The sequence below is a fragment of the Gossypium hirsutum genome, chromosome A03 (assembly GCF_007990345.1).
Source record: "Gossypium hirsutum isolate 1008001.06 chromosome A03, Gossypium_hirsutum_v2.1, whole genome shotgun sequence".
Taxonomy (NCBI): Eukaryota; Viridiplantae; Streptophyta; class Magnoliopsida; order Malvales; family Malvaceae; genus Gossypium; species Gossypium hirsutum.
Window position 1 is genome coordinate 87100882 of NC_053426.1, and position 11062 is coordinate 87111943.

At 34.0% G+C, this 11062-nt stretch overlaps 2 protein-coding genes across 31 annotated transcripts; both read left to right on the forward strand.

Moving 5' to 3' along the window:
* Positions 1 to 2475: 2475 nt before the first annotated feature.
* On the forward strand, positions 2476 to 6304 carry LOC107886271 (probable inactive ATP-dependent zinc metalloprotease FTSHI 1, chloroplastic). 29 transcript variants are annotated; one of them, XR_005916115.1, is made up of 8 exons: positions 2482 to 2634; positions 3824 to 3936; positions 4290 to 4570; positions 4648 to 4698; positions 4806 to 4885; positions 5336 to 5377; positions 5502 to 5577; positions 6077 to 6304. XR_005916115.1 is itself a non-coding variant. In XM_041097431.1 (6 exons), the coding sequence occupies exons 3-6, from the start codon at positions 4634 to 4636 to the stop codon at positions 6281 to 6283; spliced, it is 390 nt and encodes a 129-aa protein (XP_040953365.1). In that variant the 5' UTR covers positions 2482 to 2634; positions 3824 to 3936; positions 4290 to 4633; the 3' UTR covers positions 6284 to 6304. The 29 variants fall into 29 exon arrangements, 5 of the variants coding, with proteins under 5 accessions (XP_040953365.1, XP_016665660.1, XP_016665659.1 ...); XR_001680685.2 differs by adding an exon at positions 3215 to 3289 and having other exon boundaries at positions 2486 to 2634; positions 3824 to 4570; XR_005916114.1 differs by lacking the exon at positions 3824 to 3936 and adding an exon at positions 3215 to 3289 and having other exon boundaries at positions 2486 to 2634.
* A 200-nt stretch (positions 6305 to 6504) lies between these two features.
* LOC107886270 (thioredoxin-like protein HCF164, chloroplastic) lies at positions 6505 to 8066 on the forward strand. 2 transcript variants are annotated; one of them, XM_016810168.2, is made up of 3 exons: positions 6505 to 6647; positions 7257 to 7360; positions 7547 to 8066. In XM_016810168.2, exons 1-3 carry the CDS (start codon positions 6594 to 6596, stop codon positions 7869 to 7871), a joined length of 483 nt encoding a protein of 160 aa, XP_016665657.1. In that variant the 5' UTR covers positions 6505 to 6593; the 3' UTR covers positions 7872 to 8066. The 2 variants fall into 2 exon arrangements, with proteins under 2 accessions (XP_016665657.1, XP_016665658.1); XM_016810169.2 differs by having other exon boundaries at positions 6525 to 6647; positions 7589 to 8066.
* The last annotated feature ends 2996 nt before the right edge of the window (positions 8067 to 11062 follow it).

An 11062-nucleotide genomic window follows, 5' to 3' on the forward strand; every position in this document is an offset into this window, starting at 1 on the left:
ATTAATATAATAATAATTATTTATTATTAATATAAATATTAATATAAGATTATTTTTTAATTATATTTTAATGGAATGATGATGTGGCAAAATTTGATTGCCTGACATTTTTTTAACGGCATTAACGACAGGTACCAACTTCAATAACGGAATCAAAGTTTAGGTACCTAGATTAATCAAAAAATGGTTTAGGTACCTAACTCAAACAAATCCAATAGTTTATGTACCTCTTTTTCATTAAAGCCTTTATATTTATGTTGAGTATTGTTGGCTCTAAAAATTTTCTCCTTTTCTCTCTTATGCTGGCATGGTCGGGCTATGTTTTACTTTAATGCTTGATAAGTGAGAGAATCTAATTGAACCCATCTGTAAAGTCCAAGCGAGTTTGCACATACTAGATAATGTTTTCGGTTCATGGTATGCTCTTGGATGGGTCTGCATTAATGCATGCTTCTGTGGTCAGTGTTAAAACTTATGGTACTTAGACTCGATTGTGAGAGTCGGATATAAGTATGTGTCTAATATGGGTATGTTCAACATTTTCTATGTTTTTCCATATATTTGGAGGGTCTTTTGAGTGTCATATCCCTATTCCCATGTTTGAATATGTGTTGGATATAGATTTTAGACACGGTTACTCCGAAAAAAATAAACAGTCAAAAGTAACATTGGCTAAAACCACATGCTACAAGCCCAGCTTAAAAATGTCTTGGGGCCTATTGTATTCTCACTTAATACATTATATTTCCTCGTTTATTAATACCATACTTCTGCTCTAGCATCATCTTCTTCTTGGATCAGAGAAAGGTACTTACTGAGCCTGATTCAGTATGGTAGTACCAGCGAAGCTACAACTTCCTCTGTTGGAGGAGGATTTTCCGAATTTCCAAACAAAAATATAAATAGGCGAATAGTAATAGGTTCTACCCTTGCAGCAGTGGGACTTTTCATGTCATCGCGATTAGATTTTGGTGTTTCTCTGAAGGACTTATCTGCTCACTACAGCAAAATAGGTTTTTAGAGGCGTTTGAATGAAAAACGCCACTAAAGAATGAGCATTAGCGGCGCTTTTTAAAAACGCTGCTAAAGATCGAGTATTAGCGGCAGTTTTTAAAAAACGCCGCTAACGCCGCAAAAAAAATTAACACAACGCCATCGTTTTGTATTGAGCTTTTAGTGGCTTTAGCGGCGCTTTTTAAAAACGACGCTATATGTACATCTTTAACGGCCCTTTTTAGAAAACGCTGCTAATGCTTGAGCTTAAAAAACGCCGCAAAAGAATTTTGCAAAACGCCGTCGTTTTGTATTGAGCTTTTAGTGGCTTTAGCGGCGCTTTTTAAAAACGTCGCTAAAGATCGAGTATTAGCGATGGTTTTTTAAGAAACGCCGCTATAAGTACACTTTTAGCGGTGCTTTTTAAAAAACGCTGCTAATGCTTGATCTTTAGCGGCTTTTTTTGAAAAATGCCACAAAAAATGAAAAAAATTAAAATACTATTATTTAAAATAATTTTAAAGATTTTTGGTATATGACTAATTGTTTTTAAATTTATATGTTAAATATTTTCTTATATAATTGTGAAAGAGATAGTATTAATTTTAAAATATTGAATTAATTATTATTATAGTTTAGGGTTTACGATATTTGGTTAAGGGTTTAATGTTTATGAGTTACTATTTTAAGGTTTATGGATTATGGGTTTAGGGATTATGGTTTAAGGGTGGTTTAATGGTTGGGGTTTAACTTTTAGGTGTTAGGGGTTAAGGGTTAAGGGTTCATGGTTTAGGGTTTATGTTTTAAGATTTATGGTTTAGGGTTTAGAGATTAAAGTTTAGGGTTTAGCTTAATTAGTGTTTTTTAATTTAATTTATATGATAAATATTTTCTTATATAATTGTAAAAGAGATAATATTAATTTAAAAATATTGAATCAATTATCATTATAGTTTAAGGTTTACGATTTAAGGTATATGGTTAAAGGTTTAAGGTTTATGAATTACTATTTTAAAGTTTATGAATTATGGTTTAAGGGTTGTGATTTAAGGTTTAGTGGTTAGGGGTTAAGGGTTAGGGGTTAAGGGTTAATGGTTTATGTTTTAGGATTTAGGGTTTAGAATTTAGGGATTAGGAGTTTAAAGTTTAGATTAATTAGTATTTTTTTAATTTATATATTAAATAATTTCTTATATAATTGTAAAAGATATAATATTAATTTTAATATCTTAAAATTATGATTATAGTTTAAATTATTTAAGAGATGATAGATAAATTTTATATATATTAAATGGTTTAAGATTTATGGTTTTCTTGATATTTGTTAAATGATAAAATTTTATACAACCAATTAATATTTTTATTTTTAAAAATATTTAATCTAAATTATTTAATATATTTAAATATTAGATTTAAAAAAATATTGATAACAAATAAAAATAAAATACAAAAATAAAAATAAAATATAAAATAAAGATTAGTGGCGTTTTCATGAAAAACATCGGCAAACACATGCAACAGCGGCGTTCTTTTGCAAAAAATAGTCAATAAAAAATATGGCACCGTTTTATCCCCAAATTTCTCCCTGAAACCCCTAATTTAAACACCTCCGCCGCTTTTGCTACTTTCCAATTTTCCCAGGTAAATAGTTCTCTTTTAAAAATCTTGAATTCTTCTTGCATTCCTGTGCTCCACTGATCTGAAACTGTCATGCTCTTTCTTTTTCATTGACCCATTGCATTATTCCACTTCACTTTGTTCTAAATTTTCAGATTTCCATCTAGGCTTTTATCTTCCCCTGTTTTTATTTTGTGGGTTTTTGTTGTAATAAGTTTCAATCTGCAGCCATGGGAAAATAAAAAAAGGCCCCAAATTTGTTGGCATGAAGAAAATAGTCACTCAAAAAGCTATTAAACAGCAAGTGTTTTTTCCCCGTTTTCCTAATCCTCTTTTTTAAAATAAAAAATAAAAAAAATATTTTCCTTCTCTTTAATTTACTTTGGTTGATATAATTTTCAGGTAGTTGTTTCTTTAATTTTCAGGTAGTTGTTGCTTTTCTTTCTCTGTTTGATTATCGAGAAATTACTTTTTTTTCTCTCTGTAAACAAACGGGATTTTGGATTTAAGATTTGTTTTTTTTATTTTTTTATGTAGAGTCTATACTCTATTAGATCTGTATTTAATTATTAGATTCTGTTTTCTCCTTCTTCTTTTTCTTAAGTTGAATACGAAGTGGAAGTATTCTTACAAAACATGGATAGACACTATTTCTGACCAAGGAACTACCACTGTTGAGGTATGGGATAACAGTTGGGAACTTTGAAAGAACAAAGTAATTGATACTGTTGATTTGGTTCTATCTTGGCTTTCACTTTTCATTTTTGTTTAAATATTCATGAGTACAGAGATATAATCTTTCAAAGGTGAAAAAACTTTTGAAAAATTTAACATATTCCCATAGTTGTTTCAGTTTAGTTAAGCTCGAAAAGAAGGTTCTGCTTGAATAATTTATAATTTGTATGTTTTAACCTGTCCATGTTATAGTATTTTGAAGTTTTATAGTTGGGAAATTTACGTAGTTTTTTCATGGTTATTTGAGATGCCATAGCCCATTATTAAGCCCCTCTTTATATGGCACTGGTTTTGGTTCATATCATCTTGCATCAAAGAACCTTGTGCTTATCCATTATGCTAACCTTTGCCTTGTCATAGTTTGATATTTATCAAATAATAAGTATATTAAAAGAACCAGTAACAAACTAACGTCTATTTAAAATTTTGATTGTTAGGATGGTTTGTAGACGTGATGTTTATATTTGCTGGTTCATAGGTTCTAGGCATGGTGGTGTGGCTTAAAGTGGCTGTTATAAACGAAGAAGGAACTCAAGCTATTTTTATCAGACTATGAATGTCATCTGAAAGATATCTCCATAAATGTAGATGGTGGAGCTTCTTGGCTTTATCAAGGATATGCTATCGTTGCCTATTCAGACAACTATGCCAATCCAACTCTTCATTTTTATTGAAGCATCCACGTCCAACATATGTTCACACATAAGAATGGGGATATGATCCTTCAAGGACCCTCCAAATACATAGAATCAATCATTATTCTGTCATTAAACCATAGGGTTTTTTATAACTTGTTAATAGTATTCTACAAAACTAAATTATGCTTCAGTTAAAAATCACATACATGAATCTTTTAGGTTTAACATATTGTTCTTTAGGTTCTGCTTGAGATACTTATCTTTCCTGTTATGGTACTTATTGTATTTATTCAACTTATTATCCAGGATCATTGATGCTTTCCGAGGGAAAATCATGTCTGAAGTTGAAGATGCGATTATCAAGAAGATCAAAGAAGGAATAATAAAGCTTGACTCATTGTTGCAGTCGCTTCCAAAACAACTGCAAGTTAATAGTATTGTTGCATTGAATGTGACTTTCATGGATGACCCTTTGTTTACTAATTCTTCCGTAGAGCTTGAAATTAATGGTTTATTCAACAGAGCAGATGAAATTTCAGTTTCAAACTATTACAGTAAAAGAGCACGGAATTTCCTTTCTTGCAATGGTTTCTGCTTGGATTGTGCTATTTCTTTTGTCTCTTGGCATTTGTTGTGTTTAACAGTTTCTTATGATGTTCTGTAGGTTTTATCTGCCCTTAACTGTACAGATTTGTATTGATGACATAAGTAGCAGGTAAAGCATAAGTTACTGGTTTATTGAAGTTGAGAACTTAAGGCTTCTCTTTTTGCTTGTAGTGCATTTCTTGAATTAATGCTGAGTGTATGATATGTATTTGTCAGGCATGGTTATTGTTCCTTTACACTGGTTTGGCTATGTGAGAGAACGTATTGCGAGCAAATGGGAGTGATATTCGTCCGTGGTGATTGCATCCCTTTTTTTTTTTCAAATGTTTTCTGAAAGCAAACTTGTACATGTTTATACTAACAAATTATACTTTTTTTCTTTTTTTTAATTCCAAACAACTTAGAGACTAACTCGAAATCATTCAAATTTAAAAATTTGGACGCACTGATAGATGTAGGATACTGTTAAGTACTCTAGTTTTGCAGAAACCCCATGGAGGATATAGCCAAGAGTCTCTTACTGTCTGATAATTTAAAAATTTGAAGACACCAAATTTGGTTTCATTTTTGAAGAGTCAAGTCCCTGCTTGCCTTTAAATTTGCCCCTCTAGTTAAATTTTTTTAATAAACTCAAAATTCGAATATCAAATCTTACTTTTGTACGTGAAGTTATGCATGCATGTATATAATTTTGCTTATAATTCTGCAGCAACATAACTTGGTTGTTGATAATGTTTAACTCGCAGAACCAACTTATGGTTGAATCAATTTCTGAGCTTCAGAAAAAGGTATGCCATGGTTTCTCTTATAATGTATATCTATGTGAATACTAATAAGGCATGGAATTTTTTCTAGTAGTATTGCTTTGCAGTTATCTGTAATATATCTATGCGGTTTGTTTTATCTTTGTAGGGCAATGAGATTGAATGAGAGTGATCTTTTAAGAGAGTACACTGGACAACGATATGAAATTGAGATGCCCATGACGGTGATAAACCATTTAACCGTTCTTTGATTCTCTAGCTATACATGAAATCGCTGCTTATGAGTATTTTATAGAATAACTATGAGGTGGTTGTAAAGTTGCTTTATTTCGATAGCCATGGATTAGTTCACTTTGTACATGTGTTTTGATGTATATGCCCTGGTTTTTGTGAAAACCATAGTCCAAAGTATCCACTTAATAATTGAATTAACTGGAAATGATGAGGTTTATGTCAACTTAGCAAGATCATAGTTCCTGTTGTAAGAATTGCCTTGATCACTTGAATCTTATATAATATTAGTATGTGGAGTTTTGTTAGTAATATCTTTGATTAAATATTAAGACTATACCTTTCCTTGATGTTCTGAGAAAAAAAAGTGTGAAGAATAGAGACCATTGCGCATGTCATAGGCATTGAAGCATGTTTGGTACTTTGGTGTTGGGTAATCTGTATGTTTTGGTTCCCTATTAATCTCCTTTACTGTTTAAACTTGTGATGCAGTCTTGGGTGGGAAAAATACCAGAGTATCCTCATCCAGTGGCATCTTCCATATCCAGCAGAGTGATGGTAGAGCTTGGAATGGTAACTGCTGTAATTACTGCCGCAGCAGTTCTTGTTGTAGGGTTTCTAGCAGCTGCTGTATTTGCTGTCACCAGTTTTAAATTTAAATGTATTACATTACATATTGAATCAATGTTTATGTATTAAACTTAAATTCATTAATTTTTATATTTAGTTTTAAAGTTAAAATTTTAATAGAAAATTTAATTTAATTAATATTTTTTATTTATCCTTAAAAGTATATAGTTTAAAGTTCAAATTTCAAAAATTAAACATAATATAATATTTATTATAGAAATAAATAATAAATATTATTTAATTAAAATAATTTTTTAAGGTCTTGTTCTTTAGCGGCATTTATGAGAAAAGTGCCGCTAAAGGTCTACTTTATAGCGGCGTTTTTTGCGGTCCTTCTAGTTTTAGTGGCGCTTAAAAGCGACGCTATAGGCTTAAAAAAATGTCGCTAAAAGTCAGTTTTGTTGTAATGGCTGCAGCAGTGACTTATGAAGAGGTTTGATTTTCTTAGCTTTTCTACTCAATAGGTATATCATTTTGTAGGGTCTAGGTCTCAGGTAAATCCGTGATTGACAGGCTAGTTTGAAGTTGTGAATTCCATGTATCTAAGGCTAAGCTAACATGCCAACGACGCCTTGTCTCCTTGGCAAGGAAGAGGCTGCTGGGTCCAAAACCATTAGGCCTCTCAGGTTTAAGTCTCGTTATACGGGTTTGGTCCGGCTTTACGTTGGACTTTGCCTAGTAACATGTTGGTTTGTTTTGTTTGATTTGTTTCATTAAAGTACTATATGGGATGTAACAGTTGATTGTAATTGTAATTTGTAACTTGCTTGACATAAAGAAGTTGCATTGTTGGATGATGGCCTTCCTTCGTAGACAAGACATTTTTAGAGAGGCCGGGCTAATATAGTTTTTCGTCAACTGACTAGATATGTATTGTAGTGCAGTGCTAAAATCATTTTAAGATTTTAGTTTGTTTTGGTATTATAATAAGGGTTTGAACTTTCAGTCGATTAAGACAGTAGTCGGAGGAGACAAATGTTTGCTGGAATATAGGGTTGAAACATGATCTAACACTAAAATATTTTGTTGGCTGGATTTAAAGGCTCTTTCAAATGGAAAGCCAACTGTTGTAGAGTTCTATGCAGATTGGTGTGAAGTATTCAGGGAATTAGCTCCGGATATTTACAAAGTAGAGCAGCAATACAGGTAACTGCTTCACTTTGTTACTATTCTTATTTACTCGTATGATTCCTTGGTGTTCTTTTTCATTTCTTTATGAATAAAATTGCTTTCTGGTTTCTGAATCATTTTCTAGAGATTGAGTCGGTCTCAGTTGTAGATTGATGAATTTGACACATTTGTAATCCCTGTGGAAACTTTCTGTGTTCGTAGTTCACTTCACTTCTTGACACCCAATCACCAATTTCGGTTCAGGGATCGTGTAAATTTTGTAATGCTGAATGTCGACAACACGAAGTGGGAACAAGAACTTGACGAGTTTGGCGTGGAGGGTATCCCGCATTTTGCATTCCTGGACAAAGATGGGAACGAGGAGGGAAACGTTGTAGACAGGCTTCCAAGGAAGTACTTGCAGGAGAACGTGGACGCTCTTGCCCGCGGGGAGGCATCAGTTCCTCATGCTCGTGTGGTGGGACAGTATTCAAGCGCTGAATCGAGGAAGGTGCACCAGGTTGTTGATCCCAGAAGTCATGTGTAGATGTTATATTGTTTTGATATTAAATTCCCCAAGTATAAATACACATGTAAAGGTAACCCATTTCCTGACTTAGTTTTATTGTATATCAATCTGCAGCTATGGTTTGAATATAGAAGGGGTAACCCTTTGCTTAGCATGATTAATGTGACCAAATCTTCCACTAAAATTTAAAAAGAGCCAGATACTCGAACTTAATTAAGTTTAAAACATAATTTGAGTTTTAACTTAATTGCTTTGAATTTTTACAGATGAAAGGGCATCCATCACACCATTAATATACATACACGCATAAGCTCAATTTTGAAGGAATTCTTGAACCTGCGGATTACTTTTTATTTAGATTAGTACACATTCCAATAATATTTTCTATTATCAAATTTTAAATATTAAAAGGTATTATATTAAAAATGACATTACACTTTTGCATATATATTAAATTTTATTCAAACTATAATTTAAATTATTCAATATTTTTTTTGCTATAAAGAATAGGGATCTCACTGTTTGAATCAATGTCAAACACTCATTCCTTTATATAAGTAAAGACAATTGTTCAATTTTGAATTACATTTTTATAGATATTTTAATCATATAAATTAAGACTTAAGAAATATATGTTTTGAAATTCAAAATCCCAAATTGTGATCTATTTCATTGGGTATTTATCATACCTAAGAATAGTGATGAATGTTTTTTGCACCAGTTTGGGAAAAACCTATCACGAAACAATTGAGACATATCAGTCCAAGTATTAATAGATTCCGAAGGTAAATAAAACAGTCATTCTCTAGTTAAGTCAACTAATGAAAAAGGAAAAACTCTTAGTTTGATTTGATCATCGGTTACTCCTTCTGGTTTCATGCTTAGACAAACCATGTGGAACTCTTTCAGATAAGTATGGGGGTTCTCATTTTTCAAACCGTGGAAAGTAGGCAATAAATGTATTAGACTTTAACTCAAATGGTGTTTCGCCCGCTGGATAAGTTATGCATAACGATTGTTCATTTGGTGTAGCTGTAAGTTGGTGTATAGTTTGATCTGCCATTTCTTCTGAATCTTTGGATGAATAAATATCTTCGGTGTAAGATCCTTCTTCAAAGTCGAGTTGTAGTTGTTTACCACGTCGAATAGCTTCTCTTCAAAATGTTTGAGCCAACTTTTCGGAGTTTGATGCGGTTCTCACTCTGGCTTCCTTTTCATCTGAGTCTCTTCCTCTACAAAAACTTGTCGATGTACTCATGGAATTTGAGAGCCGTCAAGCTTGTGCGGTGACCGATGTGTCCTTCCACGCGCACCTGGTGGAGGTTTCCTTGTCGATATCGGTGGGAGAGCCTGTGCGTGGTGGCCATCCATCGTAATCTGGTCATGGGCGAGGGTTCCGGTCGCGGCTTCAATGTCAGATATGTAGTAGGTATGGACATGTGGCGTAAAAGTGCTATTATCAGTTTGATCGAGATAATGGTGGTTCATCCATTCCGGCCATGGTGTTACTGCCATCTGGGCTGGCTGGTTATGCCTCACGTGACCACATGGCTGACGCAACTGGCTGGTATTCATCGACGGGTAGTGGTCTGGAATCGTACTCGGGTCCTTCGATGGTGCATCCGTTCGCATCTACTTAGAACAAGAGGCTGCTGAATTTTGCTACAATAAATCAGCCTTCTGCTAGGGTTCCTAATGTTTTTAATGGTTGTGATATTGGTGTAGGCCAAGGGGGACAATCGGTTGGGCCGAATGCTAGAGCAGGCCCATGTTTTGGCGCAAATATGCCACGTGCTGTGGGTCCACAATTTGGGCCTTCCTCTCTTGGGCATGTTGCTGCACATAAACTGGCCACTACATCTCATGGAGTAGGGCCATATAGTAGGCCGTCACCTATGAATCAGATTCTTGGAGAATCTCCTGGGCCGAATGCCAACTTGGTTGGGCTTGCAATGTTGGTAATTTTTAGGCACAAAATCATGGGTCTAATGTGCCGTGGCGCACTAAACCAAGGGCGTGTGTTCATGACATTGATGCCTCGCCATGCGTAGGGTTGCCTCGTCTCCCTGATTTTTATGCATCCGATTATTTGACCACCTCTAGTTCCAATGCCTCCTCAATATGGGTCAAATTTTGATAATGAAAACTCATATATTCCTATGCTTGTAGGGACCACATCTTGGTGTCCTGACTCCGGGGCTACACACCATGTTTGTGGGGAGGCTACCGTGTTGCACGAGTCCACACCATACTCAGGTATATCTCCTCTCCTTATGGGTGATGGGACTCCTACAAAAATATCGTATGTTAGGAATTCTAGTTTACCTACAACAAGTAATGCTCCATCTATCTAATGTTCTGTGCGTTCCAAGTATCAGAAAGAATTTGTTGTTTGTATCTCAGTTTGCTAAGGACAACAATGTATTTTTTGAATTTCATCCATCTTATTGCATTGTTAAGGACATCTCAACTCGAAAAATTTTACTATGGGGCCACACTTGTGATGGGCTCTATTATTTCTCGCAGGTCCCGTCGGGTTCCTCAATCAGTGATCCTTCTGCCCTCAACACTAGTCTTTCAACTTCCAACATTGGTGATGATGTGTTTGCCTTATGGCACCGCAGACTTGGTCATCCGTTTGCTTCAATTGTTAAAATTGTTCTTGATAGATGTAAAATTGTCTCTAATAAAAAGTGCCTTGATAATATCTGTATTGCATGTTAAAAAGGGAAGTCACATAAACTGTCTTTTTCGAACTCTGCTACTAAATATAAGGATTTTTTTGACTTGGTTGTCTTTGACTTATTGGGTCCAGCATCAGTTGCATATGGCATTAATTTGTATTATATTTCGTTCATCGACATGCAAGTAGGTTTACTTGGATTTATCTCATTAATGGTAAGTCTCAAGTAGTTGAGTGTTTTCTTCAATTCCAGAAGATGATTCAAACTCAGTTTGGGAAAGGCATTAAAATTTTTCAAAGTTATTGGGTATTTATCATACCTAAGAAAAGTGATGAAGGTTTTTTGCACCAGTTTGAGAAAAACTTATCAAGAAACAATTGAGACATATCAGTCTAAGTATTAATAGATCCCGAAAGTAAATAAAACAGTCATTCTCTAGCAGAGTCAACTAATGAAAAAGGAAAAACTCTTAGTTTGATTTAACCCTCGGTTACTCCTTCTGGTTTCATGCTTAGACAAACCATG

Bases quoted from the DNA above. Each gene is read 5' to 3' on its own strand.
- LOC107886271 (XM_016810171.2), top strand. From the start codon at position 4,634: ATGATGTTCTGTAGGTTTTATCTGCCCTTAACTGTACAGATTTGTATT. The intron at 5,378-5,501 runs GTATGCCATGGT...TTATCTTTGTAG, and splicing joins TTTCTGAGCTTCAGAAAAAG to GGCAATGAGATTGAATGAGA. The intron at 5,578-6,076 runs GTGATAAACCAT...CTTGTGATGCAG, and splicing joins AAATTGAGATGCCCATGACG to TCTTGGGTGGGAAAAATACC.
- LOC107886270 (XM_016810168.2), top strand. From the start codon at position 6,594: ATGTCGCTAAAAGTCAGTTTTGTTGTAATGGCTGCAGCAGTGACTTAT. The intron at 6,648-7,256 runs GTTTGATTTTCT...CTGGATTTAAAG, and splicing joins CAGCAGTGACTTATGAAGAG to GCTCTTTCAAATGGAAAGCC. The intron at 7,361-7,546 runs GTAACTGCTTCA...CTGTGTTCGTAG, and splicing joins AAAGTAGAGCAGCAATACAG to TTCACTTCACTTCTTGACAC.